This window comes from Salvia splendens, chromosome 3 (assembly GCF_004379255.2).
Source record: "Salvia splendens isolate huo1 chromosome 3, SspV2, whole genome shotgun sequence".
Classification (NCBI taxonomy): Eukaryota; Viridiplantae; Streptophyta; class Magnoliopsida; order Lamiales; family Lamiaceae; genus Salvia; species Salvia splendens.
The window spans coordinates 6250360-6272770 of NC_056034.1; the positions used below are offsets into that span (position 1 = coordinate 6250360).

The 22411-nt window shown below is 38.1% G+C and overlaps 1 protein-coding gene and 1 pseudogene across 1 annotated transcript; one reads left to right on the forward strand and one right to left on the reverse strand.

Moving 5' to 3' along the window:
* Positions 1-360: 360 nt before the first annotated feature.
* LOC121796480 lies at positions 361-17828 on the forward strand (annotated as a pseudogene).
* Positions 17829-18890: 1062 nt separating this feature from the next.
* Positions 18891-21173, reverse strand: LOC121793675. The gene is made up of 2 exons (XM_042191713.1): positions 19291-21173; positions 18891-19150 (listed from the first exon to the last, which is right to left on the reverse strand). The coding sequence occupies exon 1, from the start codon at positions 19902-19904 to the stop codon at positions 19311-19313; it is 594 nt and encodes a 197-aa protein (XP_042047647.1). The 5' UTR covers positions 19905-21173; the 3' UTR covers positions 18891-19150; positions 19291-19310.
* Positions 21174-22411: the final 1238 nt, after the last annotated feature.

A 22411-nucleotide genomic window follows, 5' to 3' on the forward strand; every position in this document is an offset into this window, starting at 1 on the left:
TTTGTTATGCTTTCAATTTCAACGATTTACGTGCTATTTAATTATAATATGCTATAAAAATTTAATTGTAGAAAGATGTAGTTTAGATTAAGATAATTAATTAAGGAAATCAAACCATGGGAGCCTTGAATTTAGGAACAATATATAACGTAAATTATGGAAGGAAACTGACTTAATTTCTCATACCAAATCTGCCTTTTTTGAATTAAAATAATAATTTTATTAATAAAAGGAGCATGTATCTCGGCCATCAGATCACAAAAGCGTAGGGCCGAGGATATGAATAAGCTCTCTCTATATATATATATACACTGACCACTCATTTAGCAAGTCAGTGTTGAGATCACAGAATAATTAACCATGAAGGACAAAAGTTCGAGGTTGAAGCAGCTGATATCAATGGTGAGTTGCATGACCAGAGCCAAATGCATAGCCGTCAGAAGCAAAACCGACGCCATGAGAGCGCGCCTCATGCTCACATCGCTCACGCTTCTCTCCAAGAAGAAGAGCTTCTCCATCGCTGCCATCACCGCCAAGATCAACCACATTTTCCACCACCACCACGAATCTGGCGACGAAATCGACCAAAGCGATGATCCTAGCAAGGCGATCGTCCTCTACAGCAGCAACTCCGCGGCCAGCTGCTGCAAAGACATCAGCAGCGGATGTGAAACTATACGAAAATTCTACGACGACGATGATGATAAATATCCAGATCTGAGGCACTCGCTGTTCGAGGAGGAGGAGAAAGAGCTGGCGGAGCTGCTGGATGATCCGGATTCGTCGATCTCGGCCATAGATATGGTGAAGAATTCCAAGGAGAGCGGCGAAAGTTTCAATCTGGAAGATGATATCAATCAGGTAGCGGATTTGTTCATCACCAAATTCCACAAGCGGATGCGTTTGCAGAAGCTGCTCTCATTCAAGCGGTATCAGCAGATGCTCGACAAGAGTGATTCAACGTGATCCTACTATACTAATCTATAGATTATCTTTAAATTTTTTAATTATTAATTGTCGATGCGAGTCATATGTATACATGTTCTTGATACATGCGACGCGTATTCATTTTGTGGGAATTGTTTGAAATATTAATCGCTACTGTCTCAACCTGTGTTTCTGTGTATGTGTGACTACAAATATAAATAATTAATGTTATTTTTTCTTCGAAAAGTCAGTAGTCTGGATCTTCAACAGATTATATTATTGTTGTAGACAGGAGTCACATAAGTGCATAACCACCTATAATATTTGTTCAGATGCAATTTTTTTTCCTTGCAAATCTCCCCGACGTTAACTCCGACTCGGAATATGTACAATTTTCATTACTTTCTCGGTAATCTTAACCGTTAGATTTCAAGATTTGATGTCAACAGATGATAAATAACGTCAAGATTATAGTTTAAAGTTTGTACGGTTGCATTTGATTATATCCCCAATCTCTATATATAACAAGTGATAAAGCCTCTTTTAACCCTCTATTAACCCACACATTAACTAGTCGGGAACTCTAAAAGAGTAGGACTTCATAAATATAATCTTATCTTATTAAAAATAAAATTGCAAAACATAGTGCAATAATATAAATACTCCATTAGTCAACAAATTAGATGTCTCACTTTCATTTTCAATTTGTCTAACAAAATATGACAATTTTCTTTTATGAAAAAATTCTCTCTCAAATTAATATATAAAAATATTATATTCTCTTTTCATTCAAAATAACATCACCTAAAATTTCGTGTCATCGTCCATGTGTGACATCTATCTTGGAAAAACAAGTTTTAAAGCATTATTGATAAAGAGGGAGATCAAGAGAAAAAAAGGTTAGAAATATTATTGGAGAAAAATGATGTCATACATAAATTTATTTCAATATATGAATACTAATTTTGATAAATAAAATAAGATAGAAAATATAACGTAGATAGTCATTATACTACTAATATTATTATACTAGTACCTAGAAACTTAGACACAGTATTCCGGGCGGATAATAAAAGCAAAAATTTAAATGGTCTTTTAAGGTGGGCTGAACAGTGAATATTGATTTGGGCCTGTGCGTTCGGGAGAAAGGTGGTGGAACCCGTATTTTCTGCGCCAAATCTTCCCGCCAAAGTAACGAAATTAGGAGTTGTGTTGTGTGGATGCCCAAGCCCTAATTGAAAATCGTTCCCCGGCGAAGTCTCTCTTTCCGGCAAGCGGCAACCCACATTTCTCTTATCCTTTTTCACACACGCAGTAAACAGAGTCCTCTGCAGAGCGAGGGTGGCGGGAGACGACGATTCATCCAGTTCGGGAGGCGACGGCGCGGCGAACGAGATTCCTCCGTCCACACCTATTCTCCGACTTCGGCCGGGTTCAACACGGACCAGCTGCCGTTCAACACCAGCCAGAACTACACCGACGGCGACGATATGAGATCGTCAGGGACGATATCGAAGAAGAACACATCAACGAGCAAGAGGAAGAAGGAGAGGACCTCTTCAACGACAATTTCATGGACCTATGAACAGCTAGGATTTGCAACCTTCGTTTTCACTAATGGCGATACTGATGGATGTAGGTATTATCGGGGGATGGGCGAGCAGGACCAATACGAAGGGTTGGAGTGGGGATTGACGATTCTCTCGAGGACGAGAGGGATTTGGACCAGATCATGGCGGACCAGAGAGCTGCCAAACTCGAACTTGATGCCAAGGAGGCTCGCGTTTCGCAGCGCAAGCTTCCGCAGCTTCTTCACGATCAAGGTCCGTTTTTATGTCATTTTCTCCATTCCTCGATTTTTTATGTCTCAATTTCGGCTGTTTTAATTCTAATAAGACGTTTCAACTATTTTTTTTGCTTTTGTGATAATAGTTAAAGTTAATTTACATTGTCATAAGTTTCGATTACTTAGTACGTCAAATAAAGGTACTTATATTACACATTTGTGGGAATTGTGAAAGATGATGAGACCGAGATAGATTTCCATCTATGCATACACGATGAAGTGAACGTGAAAACTTCCTCATGCATACAAAGGTTGAACCGAAGACATGAAGCTTCATAGCTTTCTTCTCATACATGCTACGGCTGCCATGTCAGCATAGATATTTTGGAAGAGTTAGTTAGAAGTTGAGTTAGTTATAGAGTTAGTTAGAAGATATTTTGCTTAATATCTTAGCTTAAATTCTAGCTCATATCCTTGTATAAATAGAATAGTTTCCTCATTTGTAACACTTGAATTTTCGATTAATAAGATTGAATTCCCTTCTCTTGGATCATATGAATCCACATTATACATTTTCTACATGGTATCAGATGTGATTTGAATTACTTCCGCTGATTCAAACACTTTTCCTTCTTCTTAATCCTCTGTCTTTCTTCAAATCTTCAATGGTGCGTGGTAACAGTTCCACCTCCAACGCAAATATCACTCATTCCTCTCCTATGGAGCACAATTCCAGCCCTTATTACCTTCATCCAAGTGATAATCCAAGTTTGTAGTTAGTTCATCATGTTCTCACTGGATCTAACTACATTCATTGGAGTAGATCTGTAAACACAACACTTGTGGCGAAGAATAAGATTGCTTTCATTAATGGTGATCTGCGAAGGCCGCGTGATGATGATCTACTTTTTTCAACATGGCTGCGGTGTAATAGCATGGTTGTTTCATGGCTAAGAAACGCCATCTCTCCTCAGATATGTTCTAGCATTATGTATCTTGATGATGCTCATGAAATTTGGTCAGATCTACGGCTTCGCTTCTCTCAACTTGATTCTGCTCGAGCTTATCAATGAAGCAGCGCATTATGTCTCTTACTCAAGGAAAAGATGACATCAATGCCTACTTCACCAATCTTCGCATCGTTTGGGATGAGTACAAGCATTCACAACTGGTGGCTTGGTGCATTTGTGCAACTTGCAGATGCAATAGTGCCTTGAAATGGCATGAGTATCAAGAGCAGGAATGCACAATGCAATTTCTGATTTGATTGAATCCTATCTTCTCTCAGATCCGATCTAATATTCTCTCTATGGTTCCAATTCCTCTAGCAAAGGTTTTTTCACTTGTTTTGCAGGAGGAAAGGCAACGGAACATTGATGGCTATCCTCCAGTCATATCTTCCCCTATGAGTGAGCAACTTTATCTAGCCAATGCTGCAACTTCTCAGTCATACAATAAGGGAAGAATCTGTTCACATTGTGGCAAAACTAATTATACCGTGGACAAATGCTTTGTTCTTCATGGTTTTCCACCAAGTTTTGGTAAGGGAAAGAGCAAGTTTAGTGCTGGTGGCAAGGAGATCAAATCTATCAATTTTGTGGAGGATAACCTTGAAGATTCATGTGATAAATCTGGTTTTTCTTCCTCACTGAATCTGCCTACTCAGGAGCAATGTCAGCAACTGATCAGTCTGCTTCAGTCTCAGCTTGCTGCTGCTGCTACTCTCAATCCATCCACTCCTCCTTCTGCCGCACCAAACATGCCTACATCCCCTCACATTTCTCCTTTCTCAGGTACTACTCTCTTCACCAATCCTTTCATTAATTCTTTTGCAAAATCTCCAACTGTTTGGTTACTAGACACTGGAGCCACACATCATGTGTGCTATGATCTCTCCATGTTTACTTCCTCTTCACCTATCCTAAATGCCTCTGTAAACCTGCCTAATGGTGCTACAGCCTCTGTCACACATATTGGTTCTGTCTATTTGACACCTCCAATCACTCTTCACTCTGTCCTCTATGTACCTACCTTCTCTTTCAATCTCATTTATGTGAGCTCATTAACTTCTTCACTGCCATGCATGTCATTTTCACTCATGATTCCATTGAAATTCAGGCAGCTTCTCAGGAAACTGTGGTTGGGAGGGGTAGCAGATTGGGCAACTTGTACAAACTTGATGTTCCTTCTGGTCCAAAGCTTGGAGAAGGTTCTGTCAATTCTTCTTCATTTACTTCATCTTTCGATATCCCTTATGCTAATTCAGTCACTAGCATAGATGTTTGGCATAAGAGGTTAGGACATGTATCTTTTGGAAAGCTTAAAACAATGTCTGATGTCCTCAAATTTTCAAATAAATCTCATTCACTTTGTGATATTTGCCCTCTTGCCAAACAAAAACACCTTCCTTTCTCCAAATCTGATTCAAATGCAACTAAATGCTTTGATCTCATCCATTGTGATGTTTAGGGACCCTTTAATCCCTCCACTACCCAAGGCTACAAATACTTCCTCACTATAGTAGATGATGTTGGAATTTTAGTGTATTATATGAAAGTATTACTAAATACTTTATAATATATTAATGATATGATTTGCTGGTATTAAATGTATTAAGGTTATTATGAAACTCAGTATTTCATAATTCTGTTATACATTTAAATGACGTTAACTGTTTGGCAGTTAATGACAGTTTGTCATTAGCGCCAAAACTGCACAAAACAGTTACCCATTTTGGCGGTTAAATTAACTGTCGTGGCAGTTAATTCTGTAGTGTTGTGTATAAATATAAACAGAAATTCTAAACTAAAAGATATAGATGAATTTAGTCTTATCCGATCATAGATTTTGTACCCACAAAATACTTGATCTGAAAGTGTTTTCACACGATTCTAAATTATCCAAGTATTCAATCTCTTTAAAAACCTACATATATTCCTACAAAGATCAAGTAAATTGTACAAGATGACTGAAGGAGAAACTGTGAGAGACATGGCATCCAGAATCACAAGACTCGACAAGTTTGAAGGGGTAGATTTCAGAAGATGGCAGAAAAAGATGCACTTCTTTCTGACATCAATGAAGGCGGTGTATGTTCTGAGTACCCCGATGCCTGTGTCTAATGAAGGAGAAGAAGAAACCCTGGAACAGACCAGAAGGAGAAAGAAGTGGGAAACTGATGACTACACATGCTTAGGGCACATCTTGACTGGTATGAATGATTCCCTGTTCGACATCTATCAAAATGCAGAATCTACCAAGGAACTTTGGGATTCTTTGGAAGCCAAATACATGGCTGAAGATGCTTCAAGCTGGAAATTCCTTGTAAGTGATTTCAATAACCACAAAATGATAGACTCAAGGCCAGTTATGGAACAATACAATGAACTACTCCGGATTCTGGGACAGTTTGAACAACACCACATGAAAATGGATGAATCCATTTCTGTTACCAGTGTGATTGACAAACTGCCCCCATCTTGGAGGGACTTTAAACACACCCTTAAACATCAAAAGGAAGAACTTTCCTTGGTCCAATTGGGCAGCCATCTCAGAATTGAAGAATCCTTAAGGAATCAAGAGAAAGGAAAACCCAAAGATAAGGGTGTGGCTGTTAATCCATCTGTTAACATGATGGATACTGGTAACAAGTCCAAAGGCAAAAGAAAGGGCAACTTTGGTGACAATTACACAAACAAGAAATCCAAATTTACTTGTTGGAAATGTGGAAAGGAGGGTCACTTTAAGAAGGACTGCAGAAGTGGTAAAAAGAACAAGAAGAATGGTGCAAGTTCTAGTAGAACCAAACCTGACAACTCTGGATCACAAGATCCGGATGCACAAAAGGGTATGGTTTTACCTTATCTTAATATTCCTAATTTAAACCAAATTTCTGAAACATCAACTGCAACTTATTTGCAGGATGATGAGAACAATTGGTGGGTTGATTCAGGGGCCACAAGTCATGTTTGCAAGGATAGAAGGTGGTTCACATCATTGCAAACTAATGTGGATGGGTCTGAAGTTAGAATGGGCAACAGGACTTCTGAATCAATTGAAGGAATAGGAAATATTAAGATAGTATTTACTTCTGGAAACTGTTTACTGTTAAGAAATGTATTGTATGTACCTAATGTTAGGAAAAACTTGCTGTCTAGTCCGGTTCTAAATAACCTTGGATATAAACAAGTTATTGAATCTAATAAATATGTATTATCTAAGCATGGTGTATTTGTTGGCTTTGGTTATTTATGTGATGGAATGTTTAGGCTGAATCTTAATTTACCATTTAAAGACAAAAATGCCTTTGTCATCACTTCTAGTAATTCTCCAAACTCTAAGCTTTGGCATGAAAGACTAGGACATGTGCACTATAAAAGAATTGTAGAAATGTCCAAAAACAGTCTTATTCCTGCATTTACTGTCAACAATGACAGATGTAAAACATGCATGTTAACCAAAATAACCAGGCTCCCATTTAAGGATGTTGTTAGGGAATCTAAACCTTTGCAATTAATCCACAGTGATTTATGTGACTTTCACTCAACCCCATCTATGGGAAATAAAAGGTATGTCATTACTTTCATAGATGATTCAACTAGGTACTGTTATGTATATCTTCTAAACACCAAAGATGAGGCTTTGGACAAATTTAAGATATACAAAACAGAGGTTGAACTCCAAAAGGGTGAGATGATTAAAGTGTTTAGATCAGATAGGGGAGGTGAGTATTATGACCCTGAATACTTTCAATCAGTTGGAATAATACATCAAGTAACAGCCCCATATACCCCACAACAAAATGGAATTTCAGAAAGGAAAAATAGAGTGCTAAAGGAAATGGTAAACTCTATGCTTTCTTATTCTGGTTTAAATGAAGGATTTTGGGGAGAAGCTATGTTAACATCCTGTTACATTTTAAATAGGGTACCAAACAAGAAAAGTAAGGCAACTCCCTATGAATTATGGTTTGGAAAACCTCCAAACCTGAGTTACTTTAAGGTTTGGGGCTGCAGGGCTGTGGTCAGGTTAAATGATCCTAAAAGAAAAACCTTAGGTGAAAAAGGAATTGACTGCATTTTCATTGGATATGCACAACATTCTAAAGCTTATAGGTTCTTTGTCCTAGAACCAAACAAAGCTGTTTCTGTGAATTCTGTTATGGAATCCAGAGATGCTATATTTGATGAAAATAGATTCACTTCTATTTCAAGACCTAAGGATTTAAACCCAATTCAAGAAAACAGAATGTTGAATGATCAACAAGATTCTGATGAACCTTCTACTCAGCATTGGGTAAGAAGAAGTGTAAGACCAAGGAAACCTGTGGGCATGGATGGAAATTTTCAGCTCCATTTGATTGAAGGATCGAGAGATGAGATTCAATCTCAGTACTTCTATTGTTTCAACATAGAAGAAGATCCTAAGACATTCAATGAAGCTATGAATTCTAGAGATGTGTCATTTTGGAAGGAAGCCATTGATGATGAAATGGATTCCATTCTGCAAAATAACACATGGGAATTGACTGATTTACCCCTTGGTTGTAAACCTCTGGGATGTAAATGGATTTTCAAGAAGAAAATGAAAACTGATGGGTCAATTGATAAATTCAAGGCAAGGCTTGTGATTCAAGGTTTTAGACAAAAGGAGGGCATAGATTATTTTGACACCTATGCACCTGTGGCTAGGATTTCAACCATAAGGCTGCTAGTAGCTATGGCTGCTATTCATAAACTTTTAATCCATCAAATGGATGTAAAGACAGCATTTTTAAATGGAGACTTGAATGAAGAAGTCTACATGAAACAGCCTGAAGGATTTATACTTCCTGGTAATGAATACAAAGTGTGCAAATTGGTAAAATCCTTGTATGGATTGAAACAAGCACCTAAGCAATGGCATCAAAAGTTTGATGACACTGTTTTATCAAATGGATTCACACTGAATCAAGCAGATAAATGTGTTTATTCCAGATTTGACAAATCAGGAAATGGGGTCATCATTTGTCTTTATGTTGATGACATGCTCATCTTTGGAACCAGTCAAGATCAGATTGATCAAACCAAAGATTTTCTATCTTCTAAGTTTTCTATGAAAGACTTAGGAGAGGCAGAGGTCATTTTGGGAATTAGGATCAAAAGAAATTCCCCTAAGGAGATTTCTATCTCTCAATCTCACTATATTGAGAAGGTGTTGAAGAAATTCAATCATGGTGACTGTGCACCCGTTAGTACTCCTATTGATCCCAATATCAAATTATTGCCAAACAAAGGCAATGCAATTTCGCAATTGGAATACTCAAAGGCCATTGGCTGTCTGATGTATGCAATGATTAGTACAAGGCCTGATATTGCATTTGCAGTGGGAAAATTGAGTAGGTATACTCATAATCCTAGCATTCATCACTGGCAGGCCATAAGGAGGGTGTTTAAGTATTTGAAAGGAACACAGAATTATTGCTTGGCTTACAATGAATTTCCTTCTGTTTTAGAAGGATATTCGGATGCTAGTTGGATTACTAACTTAGAAGATCATTCCTCAACAAGTGGATGGATATTTCTACTTGGAGGAGGAGCAATCTCTTGGGCATCAAAGAAGCAAACATGCATAACAAATTCAACCATGGAGTCTGAATTTGTTGCATTAGCAGCAGCAGGCAAAGAGGCTGAGTGGTTAAGGAATTTAATCTATGAAATTCCTCTGTGGCCAAAACCTATCTCACCTATATCCATGAGGTGTGATAGTGCTGCTACATTGGCTAAGGTATATAGTCAAGTTTACAATGGCAAGTCTAGACATTTAGGTGTTAGACATAGCATGGTTAGGGAATTGATCACGAATGGTGTGATATCAGTAGAATTTGTTGGGACTCAACAAAATCTGGCAGATCATCTAACCAAGGGTTTAGCAAGAGACTTAGTGCACAAGTCTGCTAAAAGGGTGGGTTTAAAGTCCATATAATTCTAATGTTTGGATACCCAATTTCCTTTTAACTAAATGTTAAATGTGAAATTCAATGTGGAAAGCCAAACAGTAGGATTTGACACATGTTTAATCACTCAAGGTATGTGTTTACAACTGTCAGCATAACTGAGGTTGAAGTTTCACTTCTTAATAATCTTTTGACAAATGTTTTGGCAGAACAAGATGAAAAGATTACCTATATGAACATGGAATCCAAGTTGTTCCAGTAAAGCTTTGGACTTAGCTTTATACATGTTCATTGAAGGATAAGGACACTAGACTTGTTTTAAATAAGTGTCATGTTTAGATTTTAGTTTGAAAATTGTGTGTATGTTAAATCTGATATTCAATGTAATAATAAGAGTTCAATTCTCAGAACACTCTTATATTCGAATATTTGTATATTAACATGCTAAGATGAAAATTCAATCCTTAGGATATTTTCATTTATGCACAATTTTATTTTCTGTTTTGTTTTATGGTAACACTAAAATGGGGGAGGAATGTTGGAATTTTAGTGTATTATATGAAAGTATTACTAAATACTTTATAATATATTAATGATATGATTTGCTGGTATTAAATGTATTAAGGTTATTATGAAACTCAGTATTTCATAATTCTGTTATACATTTAAATGACGTTAACTGTTTGGCAGTTAATGACAGTTTGTCATTAGCGCCAAAACTGCACAAAACAGTTACCCATTTTGGCGGTTAAATTAACTGTCGTGGCAGTTAATTCTGTAGTGTTGTGTATAAATATAAACAGAAATTCTAAACTAAAAGATATAGATGAATTTAGTCTTATCCGATCATAGATTTTGTACCCACAAAATACTTGATCTGAAAGTGTTTTCACACGATTCTAAATTATCCAAGTATTCAATCTCTTTAAAAACCTACATATATTCCTACAGATGATTGCTTCAGATTTGTCTGGACATTCCTGATGCACAACAAGTCTGATGTTGGAGCTATTCTGCCCCAGTTCTTCAATACTGTTCATACTCAATTTTTCACAAAAATCAAAGCCATTCGTTGTGACAATGCTCTAGAACTGAACATTCCTTCATTATTCTCATCTTTTGGAACTATCACTCAACACTCTTGTGTTGAAACCCCCCAACAAAATGCCCGGGTAGAAAGAAAACATCAGCACCTTTTGAGTGTTGCTAGGAGTCTATTATTCCAATCTTTTCTCCCTATTCAATTCTGGGGTGATTGCATTCTTACAGCCTAATATCTCATTAACAAAGTCCCATCCTCTGTGGTACCAGATAATTTGACTCCTTTCCAAGTTCTCTTTCAAAAACCCCCATCTTATTCACATCTAAAAGTCATTGACTGTCTTTGTTATGCTTCAACTCTAGAACGGGGCAGAGATAAGTTTTCACCTGGAGCCACCAGATGTGCTCTACTGGGATATCCTTCTAATTACAAAGGTTATAAACTCATTGACTTAGACTCCATGCAAGAAATCATCACCAGAAATGTCACCTTTCATGAAGACATTTTTCCCTTCTCTCATCTATGTCCATCTAATTTTCCAATTTCAGCTCCACCTCAAAACATTCCTACACCATCCCTACACACTCCTCCCACTTCAAACTCTCAAATCACCACTCCAAATAAAACTGTCACTTCCAGCCATGGCAGATCAATCAAGCCCTCTCTCATCTCACAGACTTTATCTGCAACTCTATTGCATCAGCCACTCCATATCCCATGTCCTCTTATCTCAACCTATCCAAACTTTCCCCTGAGTACCTGAAATACACCATTCTCATGTCTGCCATTCCTGAACCTACCACTTACAAACAAGCCTCCCAATATGAAGAGTGGCAGCATGCAAAGCAAGATGAATTAGCAGCCATTTCTAGAACAAGCACCTGGTCTGTCACTGTTCTTCCACCTGGCAAGACTCCCATTGATTGCATATGGGTTTATAAAGTCAAATTCAATCCAGATGGAACAGTAGAAAGATATGAAGCAAGGCTAGCTGCCAAAGGATTCACTCAAGTTGAAGGAGTAGATTTTCTGGACACCTTCTCTCCTGTAGCAAAACTCACAACTGTGAAGATGCTTCTTGCTCTAGCATCTATTCAAGGCTGGTCTTTATCTCATCTTGACATCAACAATGCCTTCCTATATGGTGATTTAAAAGAAGATATTTATATGACATTGCCTCCAGGCTATGAAGTTGATTGGCATTCTGTTGAAGGGGCAAACTCAGAATCAACCCTTGTATGCAAGCTCAAGAAATCTCTCTATGGTCTAAAACAAGCATCAAGGCAATGGTATTTAAAACTATCTGAAGTGCTCAATGGTTTTGGTCTGCAACAGTCTGCCTTTGATCATTCCTTCTTCTTCTTCAAGAACAATAACAGTGGCTTTTTTGGAATAGTGGTATACGTTGATGATATTCTTGTTGCCACCACTCATCCAGAAATAACTGACGAATTCAAGACATGCCTCTCACAATACTTCAAATTTAAGGATCTTGGAGCTCCTAAATATTTTCTGGGATTAGAAATTGCAAGACACAAGAAAGGGGTATTAGTCTCCCAAAGGAAATACACACTGGATTTACTGAGAGACACATGGATGCTTGGCTGTAAGCCTTCCACCGTGCCCATGGATCCCTTAAAAAAGTTAAGACTGGACTCTGGAACTCCCTTGAAAGATGCTACAAAATATAGAAGACTTATTGGAAGATTGCTCTATCTCTGCATCACTAGACCAGATGTTACATTTGCAGTGCACAAGTAAAGTCAATACGTTTCAAATCCAAGTGATGAGCATTGGGAAGCAGCTGAGAAAATTCTGAAGGGTGCACCCGGTCATGGACTATTCTATTCAAGTAATAGCAAGATCAATTTGAGTATATTCTCTTATGCTGATTGGGCAGCATGCCCAGATACAAGAAAGTCCATGACTGGCTATTGCTTGTTTCTTGGCTCTTCAATGATTCATGGAAAGCAAAGAAGCAAAACACCATTGCTCGTTCATCAGCAGAAGCTGAGTTCAGAGCCATGGCTCAAGCAACATTGCTCTTCTCAGAGACTTTGGAATAAAGGTTGAAAAGGCTGTGCCATTGTATTGTGATAACCAATCTGCAATCCATATTTGTTCAAATCCAGTTTTCCACGAGAGAACTAAACACATTGAGATTGATTGTCACACCGTGAGAGAAAGATATTTGGAGAACGTGATAAAGCCTCTACACATTAGGAACAATTTGCAGCTAGCAGACATCTTCACTATGCCCTTGGGAGCATTGGCCTTTCGTTCTATATTGAGCAAGATGAATTTTGAAAGTCTATACAATTCATCTTGAAGGGGCATGTGAAAGATGATGAGACCAAGATAGATTTCCATCTAAGCATACACGATGAAGTGAACGTGAAAATTTCCTCATGCATACAAAGGTTGAACCGAAGACATGAAGCTTCATAGCTTTCTTCTCATACATGCTACGGCTGCCATGTCAGCATAGATATTTTGGAAGAGTTAGTTAGAAGTTGAGTTAGTTATAGAGTTAGTTAGAAGATATTTTGCTTAATATCTTAGCTTAAATTCTAGCTCATATCCTTGTATAAATAGAATAGTTTCCTCATTTGTAACACTTGAATTTTTGATCAATAAGATTGAATTCCCTTCTCTTGGATCATATGAATCCACATTATACATTTTCTACAGGAATTGCGTTCTAAATGTGTTGTGAGGACTAAAACAACTGAAGAACGCTAGCAAGCAATATTATGATTTAGTGTCATTCTTTTGAATGAGTATCCGGGCTTGTTGCTGAACTGAGAGTGATGAATTGTGGCATGGAATGAATGTTTCCTGTCTCTAGAGTATTAGTACAAGATGTGCTTCACCACACCAAAAACCTGTGAGTTGGACTGCCCCATTGATGGAAAACGCTAAATTTTGTTTTGCAGATTCTGATGATGAAAGCTACAGGCCATCAGAAAGAACAAGGGCTGACTTCAGACCTCCAGCCACTCCCGGGAGTATGGACGATACTGATGGAATGGCCAGCTCTCCAGGTAGATCACGAGGCAACTCCAGGGAAGATGTTCCCATGACTGATCAGACAGATGATGTAGATGGGTCAGTTGGCTGTTACCACAGGATGAAGAGAATGATTTACCAGAGAATGCCATGTATAGGGTTCAGGGAACCCTTAGAGAGTGGGTTACTAAAGATGAAGTGAGGCGTTTCATTGGCAAGAAATTCAAGGGGTTTTTGCTCACATATGTCAAGCCAAAGAGCGAGAATGAAGACTTTGAGTATCTAAGGCAGATCAATGAAATGGTCTCAGGTAAGAAGTAACCTACCTGGTGTGTAGTATCCCAAACTAAGCTTAGAGTTGCTTCTGTTTTCAGTCTCCTATTGTGCCATATTATTATCTTGTTGATTCTTCTTGTAGTTAACAAGTGAATCCTTGAGATTGATTATACGCAATTCATCTTTGCTCATCCCAACATTGCAATCTGGCTTGCGGATGCTCCACAGTCTGTCCTTGAGATTATTGAAGAAGTTGCCAATAAGCTTGTTTTTGAATCGTACCCAAATTACAAGAAAATCCATCAAAAAATATATGTGCGCATCACTAAACTACCTGTCTACGATTAGATACGAAACATTAGGTAATAAATTTTTATCCTGAAATGATATTTTTGTGTATTCCATGTGACAGCTGAGATTTGCTTTCCATTTATACCATACTATAACACTTAAACACCATGATTCGTATTGGTGGAGTTGTCACTCGACGCTCTGGAGTTTTTCCTCAACTACAGCAAGTTAAATATGATTGTAATAAATGTGGAGCAATTCTGGGGCCTTTTGTCCAGAACTCATATTCAGAGGTAAAGGTGGGTTCGTGTCCTGAGTGTCAGTCAAAGGGACCATTTACTTGTTAACAATGAACAGGTAAATATTCTTATACTCCCTGTTGTTTCTGTTAAATGCTACTGAGATCTCTGCTAAGTTATTTTTTTTATTTGGTATAGGCAATATATAGGAACTACCAGAAACTCACCCTTCAGGAAAGTCCTGGAATTGTTCCTGCTGGTCGATTACCGAGATACAAGGAAGTGATACTTTTGAATGATCTCATTGATTGTGCCCAACCTGGAGAAGAGATAGTAAATCTTTCACATCTCAAACCCCAGTTTTCTTATTTTCCTTTGAGTTGATGCTCATAATCTCTTGACTTTTGTTGTTTTTTAAATTCCAGGAGGTGACTGGCATATATACCACCATTGATTTGTCCTTAAATACAAAGGGCTTTCCTGTCTTTGCCACTGTGGTTGAAGCAAATTATGTTGTCAAGAAACATGATCCCTTTTCAGCTTACAAGCTGACTCAAGAAGACACAGAAGAAATTCAGAAGTTGGCAAAAGACCCAAGAATTGGAGAAAGGGTATATCCAGTGTTAATTGATTGGGCATTTTGTCCATCTAATTGGTTTGCTACATGTTTACTTACCTTTTTGGTTTTGCTTTTAATAATACAGATTGCAAAGTCAATAGCCCCCTTCATCTATGGCCACGAAGACATTAAGGCTGCAATAGCTCTCGCCATGTTTGGTGGCCAAGAGAAGAATGTTGAAGGAAAACACCGTCTATGAGGAGATATTAATGTACTCCTGCTCGATGATCCTGGAACTGCTAAGTCCCAGTTCCTAAAGTAAGTGTATACTTTCAATAGAAACTGAGAGTTTCAAAATTTCAAACTCCTTTAGTAACAATACATCCAATTTGATTCCTTGCTTAAAGGATGTATATTCCACATTCCCCATTAACCTTCTTAGTTAGCTTCTCAGTATCTTTAATGGATTGAGATGCAGCTAATATTGGTGTATATTTGAAACTAAAGGTCATGCTTTTGTGTGATAGTGTAATATTGGTTGACAAACTTATCAGGTATGATGAGAAGAGTGGACAAAGGGCTGTGTACACCACTGGAAAAGGAGCTTCTGCTGTAGGACTCACTGCTGCAGTTCACAGGGATCCGGTCACAAGGGAGTGGATTCTTGAAGGAGGTACACTTGTTTTGGCTGATAGAGGCATGTCTTATTGATGAGTTTGATAAAATGAATGACCAGGACAGGTCAGTAGCTGTGTCTTGAATGCTTTCCTGCTTGATTTGTACATGACACTGATCATACATCTTTACCACTCAGAGTGAGCATCCATGAAGCAATGGAGCAGCAGAGTATTAGCATATAAAAAGCTGGGATAGTCACATCTCTCCAGGTGCGCTGTTCTGTAATTGCTGCTGCAAATCCTATCGGGGGAAGGTGTGTACAGTCCAAGTTTAGAGAGTTAAATCTACATGTTTTTTAGGTCTTCACGTCCTATAATCCTTCCTGTGAGGGAACTTTTATTGGGGTCTTCCACTCTTGATAAGATAAGTGCACCTGTTTCCATAATCCTGGGAGACTTATCCAGAAATTGCTTGTATTTCCTATGTATTTCTTACTTTCCACTTTCGAAAGAACACTTGGTACAATCGATTCTACACTATCTGGACTCTGGAGGAAAGGCAGGGTCATTGGCTGGTGTTCCTTTTTTTTTTTAATATTTTATATGTTCCAAAGCTAGTTGTGATCATTGTTCTGATAATTTTCTGCAGATATTATTCCTCAAAAGACTTTTTCGCAAAATGTGGATCTCACTGATCCAATTGTCTCCCGATTTGATATTCTTTGTGTTGTCAAGGTTTGTCTTTTTTGAAATTTGTGTTGGTCAGATGGCTTTCTTGAACTCGAATTTCAGTAGTTCTTTAATCGTAAAATATTTGATGTATACAGGATGTGGTTGACCCAGTAACTGATGAGATGCTGACACAATTTGTAGTCGATAGTCGCTACAATTCCCAGCCCAAAGGCTCCAAGTTTGATGATAGGAACGATTCACAGGATGAAAACCAAGCTTCAGCAGGACAAACAGATCCAGAGGTCTTAGACTCTTAATTCTGATCGCTTATCAGCATTGTCACCACCCTCTCATAATTATTATTCTTACATGGAAGAGTATTTCTTTCTCTGCAGATAATACCCCAGGAGATGCTAAAGAAATACCTAACCTATGCCAAGCTAAATGTATTTCCGAAGTCGCATGATGCAGATTTTAACAAGCTTACGCAGGTTTATGCTGAATTACGGAGAGAATCATCAGTAAGATAACTTGGACTTGTGTTTTCCTCATGAGGTATATTAAAGACATATCACTATAATGACCCCTTCTTTCTCCTATTTGGCTTTTACTTTTGTAGAATGGACAAGGAGTTCCTATTGCGGTGAGACACATAGAATCAATGATACGAATGTCTGAAGCCCATGCAAGGATGCACCTCAGAAATCATGTCATCCAAGAGGATGTGGACATGGCCATTCGAGTTCTGCTTGATTCATTTATCTCAATCCAAAAGTTTGGTGTGCAGAAAGCATTGCAGAAGGTACTTATGGACCAAATATCTATTAATCATCTATTACCTTCTTAAAACATTCATTTTGTACGTGTTCAAATTTAAGAATGACCATATATAACCTATGACGAAGACAAAATTATGAAAAATTGCTCTTAAATGCTTTTACAAATAAGATCTCAATGGATGAAAATGAATAATCACTGCGTATTTGTTTTGAACTTTCAAGCAAAGCATATCTTATGTAGAATATGAACTGAAATGATTTAAAAAAATATATATGATATTAAAAATGGATTTGAACGGAATTGTTCTGCACCTTCTTCGAGGACTTGGGAAGGACACCTTGCAGTTTGAAGAAATTGCAACTAGTGTTACTTCTAACCTCTCTCACGTTGATGTCAAAGTGGAAGAATTACAAAGCAAGGTATAGTTTGAATTCAGTTTACGCTTTCACCTTATGCTTGTCCACCATTCCTTCCCTGTTTCCTGGCATTTATGGATTGAGTTGGTAACTGAGCTTGAGGAATTTTCAAATACAGGCACTTGATTATGGAATCAGTGATCTGAAAGCTTTCTTCAGCAGCACCGAGTTTTCCAACGCCAACTTTGAGTTGGATGAAGAGCAAGGTATTAAAAGGCATCGTCTTTCCCACTAATGTATCATCTTTGGATCACATTTTTAGCGAGGATATCAATATGAGATTATGTAATGGCCTTCCCTTCGTAAAATTATTGAATTTTTCATCCTTGCTTTTAGTACAAGTATGTTAAACTCAAAATTATGTCAGGTTAGTTCTCTTTCCAAAATGGGGCAAGAGAGTTTATTGCAGATTTAGGCTCATTAAGAAAAGTTGATTTCATCACCTTGGTTTAGCCTAAATCTAAGATTTGTATTAAAATGGAGTAGGTATCATCACGCTTCACAAACATAAGTACTACTACTACTACTACTGTGGGAGGGTGAATGAATCATATCTTGTGGTATGTTTAATATTACTCCTACAACTATTATCTAGTCCACGTCGGCCCTAAGCCTAATACAATCAATGCAGTCAAATATCTTGGGTTAAAAAAAGGCTGACATGTTCCAGGACAGTTGAGTCAAAAACTTGGAACTATGAAAAATAGGATGAGAAGGAAAGGAATAGTCTTTTGTTTTATTTAAGTGTGTTAAGGTCTTGTTGAAGATGGTTTTGATATGAAAGCATTTGACGAATTCATGTGGAGGACATCTAGTTCACGTGTAATACTTAATAATAGTAAAGAAGAATTATTTTTAGTGGGTAGATGTAGAAGAAGAAAAAAGGGGGGCCGACGAGGCAGGGTCTGAGTTGGCAGCGCACGTGAGAAAAATATTTGGTAGCGACCGGGACGGATCATTTTCAATACAATAGCTGACTCCTATCTTGTCCTTTTTCGTCTTCTCCGTTCCTCGCACTCACACTTTTCTGCATTTATTTAATTCACTTTCATTATCCTAATTTGTTTTTTAATCATGGACCAATATCCAAGTATGCAATTAATAATCTTTTGCATGCTGATAATTATTTACTCAACATGAAAATCTATCATGAATTTGGGTCTAAGTGTTATTAGGTTTGGCTTCTTATCGGATCAACACATTAAGAATTTGAATTATCCTTTTAAAATAAATTTATTATTTATATTTACAAAAATATTATACATTATTTTTATTGAATAGATTTAAATCGTGTTAAAATTGTAATCAAATTTATTCTGAGTCAAACAAAGGGATAGTAAAATTTGACAGTCCTATGAGTAGGAATGTGGTTGGCAATATGCCAATATCATATTTGACAGTAAAAATTATCCAATCACATTATCTCTTGAATAAAATTGGCAAACTTGATGACTTGATGCAGTGGTCGTACATCATTATTAACTGTTCTTGCCTAAATTGATTATCTATCTTTTACTGTAGCAAACGCACATTATTAGATTTCCTGTTTCATTCTCCCTGCTCTGCTGCACTCCAATCAAACAACCAAATCTCCAATTTGCACTGCACATCACATGATTAATCACTGTATAACTTATTTCAAAACAAGTATTCCACTGTATAATATGTAAAGCTAATTAAGTGTGGATCGATTGAATCCCTGCTATAAAATTGCTATTATCCCTAACATGAACAAAATATACCTAAAAAATTTTTGGTGAATTCAAACGACATTCGATTTTGTCTTCCTCAAAATCTTCCTGCCCTTCTGCTCGGAAATGGTGTCGAGCTTGGGCTTCCATTGCAATCGCCGCCCCACCAGCATCTCATAGTCCTTGCACAGCTGCGGCGTCGTGCAGACCCTAACGATCCGGCGCGCCACCTCCGCCTCCGCCTCCATCTCCTTCTGCCGCTGCACGATCATCTCCTCGGTGACCTTGACCCGCAGCCCCCCCGCGGCGGTCTTCTCGAGCTCGAACGGAGGCCGGCCGGCGGTGGCGGTGCGGCATCGGAGGAAGGTGGCGAATGAGAGGGCGGACTGGAAGAAATTGGCCGGGAGGAGGAAGTAATTGTGGCCGGGGAGAAGGCGGTCGTGGTGGGAGAGGGCGGGGGTGACCTGCCCGATGTAGAAGCAGTCGGAGCGGCATACCATGTGCTTGGGGAACTCCTCCATCAGCTCCGAGGCGGTCACGGGGCGGTCGTAGATGGCGACCATGCCGTCGGATTTGACGAGGCGGATAACGGCGGCGGAGCGGTGGAAGCAGCGGGGGAGAGGGGCTACCATTAGCTGATTGAGCTTGCGGCGGCTCAATCCCATTGTTTCAATTTGAGGATTTAGGGAGTGGATTGGGTGCGGCGATGGAGGAGGTCTCAGAGACAGAGAAGTGACGGATTGGGGTTAAGTTTTGAAGCTAAATACTTGTACGAAGCAGAAGAATTGGAATAGTATAGGCATGCCCACGGTTCAAAAACCGTCGGTTCTGAACCGGAACCGGCGGTTCAAGGTTCAACATTTTCATGAACCGGAACCGGCCCGCTAAGGGTTTCGGCGGTTCCGATTCCGGTTCAAAAAACCGCCGGTTCATGGGGCGGTTCAAAACCATCGGGTTTTTTTTGCATTTTCTTATTTATTTATCTATGAAATGTGCGTAAAAAAAATTTTGTGCGCCGCGTTTTTGCAGCAGGCCATTGCACCTTGGCCAGCTGTCGCTGCACAATGATCCGTAGCCTCTGCCTCTTGGATAGCGGTCGCTGGACTGTGTTGCCGCGGTCGCTGTGAATATTCCAGTAGCTTCAGAAACTCTTCGAGCGGTCGCTAGGCGTGTTATTCATTTCAGCACAACTTTATCCGAAGCGGATCGCTACTGGTTCGGCGGTCGCTGAGCCCCAACGGTCGTTGTGCGAGTTGCAGCGGACCACTGGGCATCTTGAATGCTCCATATTTCCAACTTCTACTTTTTGCTGTCTTTTTAGGCTAAAATATGCACAAATCTCACAAAACCCGTTAAAATACCAAAATAGAGAAAATATGCAAAATATGGACATGAATTATGATTTTGACATTAAAAACGGACCAAATAAATGCCTTAAAACAGTGCAAAATCCGAGCGTATTAGTAATAAAGTAAATTTTTACCATAAATAGTAATGGTTCAAGTATGTTGGGACACGCCAAAGTGGTATACGAGTCTAATATCTTGGGACGGAGGGAGTATTAGTTTTATAATAAAATGTGAGTAGGAATGAGTTAGTGGAATATGAGGTCCACTACCAAAAATAGTAAAAAGTGAAATTGGACAAATTTTGTGGGACGGACGAAAATAGAAAAATAGGACAAACAACTTTCAGGGACGGAAGGAGCACTGCATAAAATATCGTGTCGTCTAAGGAAGGGGTCATCTAGCTTAGGACGAAGGAAATATATCACTACAGTCTAGAAGTCTATGTTGATATAATATCGATGTAAGGACTTTTGCCCTTTTTTAGGATTTTTTGGAACAAAATACTCCCAAGCTGTAAGAGCTATTTATTTATTTAGTTAACTACATTTTGAGGCCATATATTATTCGAGATGCACATTTGCATTTCATATACTTTAAAATGTACTTTTCTTGTCTGGTCCTTGTACTATCCATTTTGATCGTTTTAGGTGCTTTGCATTTTTTTCAACACTTTTTAAGATAAAAATGCCCCCGAAAATTTGTTAGGAGCATTTATGTATATTTAATCTCCAATGACCTGAAATGAAATTTGTTTTATCATATCCTAAAAATGAAATTTGTAGTATTTTTAGGTATGTAATTTGTGATTTATTCGAATTATTTACGCATGATATTTGGAATGGTTATAGTGTGCAATTCATAGACCCATAGTTTGGCTTAAGGGTGACAAATCGTGCGTGTTAGGTCATTATCGGGTCAATCTGTTAACGACCCGATCCAATAAGGACAGACACGAACACGACTTGTTAAGAAAATTTCAAATCCCGACACGAGCCCGACTTGCTACCCTCAAACCCGAACACGACACGAACCACCTTGGGTCAACACGAAACGATAACAACACGTACATGACACGACACTATAACAACACGACCGGATAACACAGTTAGAACCTGATAACATAGTACGAACCTGATAACACTCTTGATTAACAAAAGTTACAAAACTTTGAATCTGATTATTAAGAGTCTAATTAAAAACCTAAAATCTGATTACACAATCTAATCTGATGAAAAATAACATCAATAGATTCATAACAACAAAATCCAACAAAAAAATACTATCATTTTTAAAATACTAAAAATTAATAATATTATAATATTATTTCTTAACGGGTAACACGAACCCGACACGAAATTTCCGTGTTCTTAATAGGTCGACCTGATAATGACACAAACTCAATAAGCTTTGACCAAAACCCATTAATTTTGTGCGGATTTGTAATGGGTTATCGTGTCGTGCCAAAATTATTAGCCCTAGTTTGGCTGGATTTATAAGTTGTGAATTAATTTTTTTATAGAATACAATTCTCACAAACATATATAATTTCAAAATAGCTAAATTCTAGTATGTATAAATGCACATACAGGAAACATATTTTATCCTCTAAAGCTATATGTATGTATATAGCTTTGTAATGATTTAAAATTTGACCAAATATAATAGTTTCTCCAACTATATGGCTTTTTAAAATTAATTAAAACCATTCACAACTCTTTATTAGAAAGATCTAACGTTATCTTGTAAGTTCGTTGATTTTGTATACTCCGTTCTCTTTCTTTCTCTTCTCAGTTACGATCTTCATCTGTTTCTAGAAGTGTATT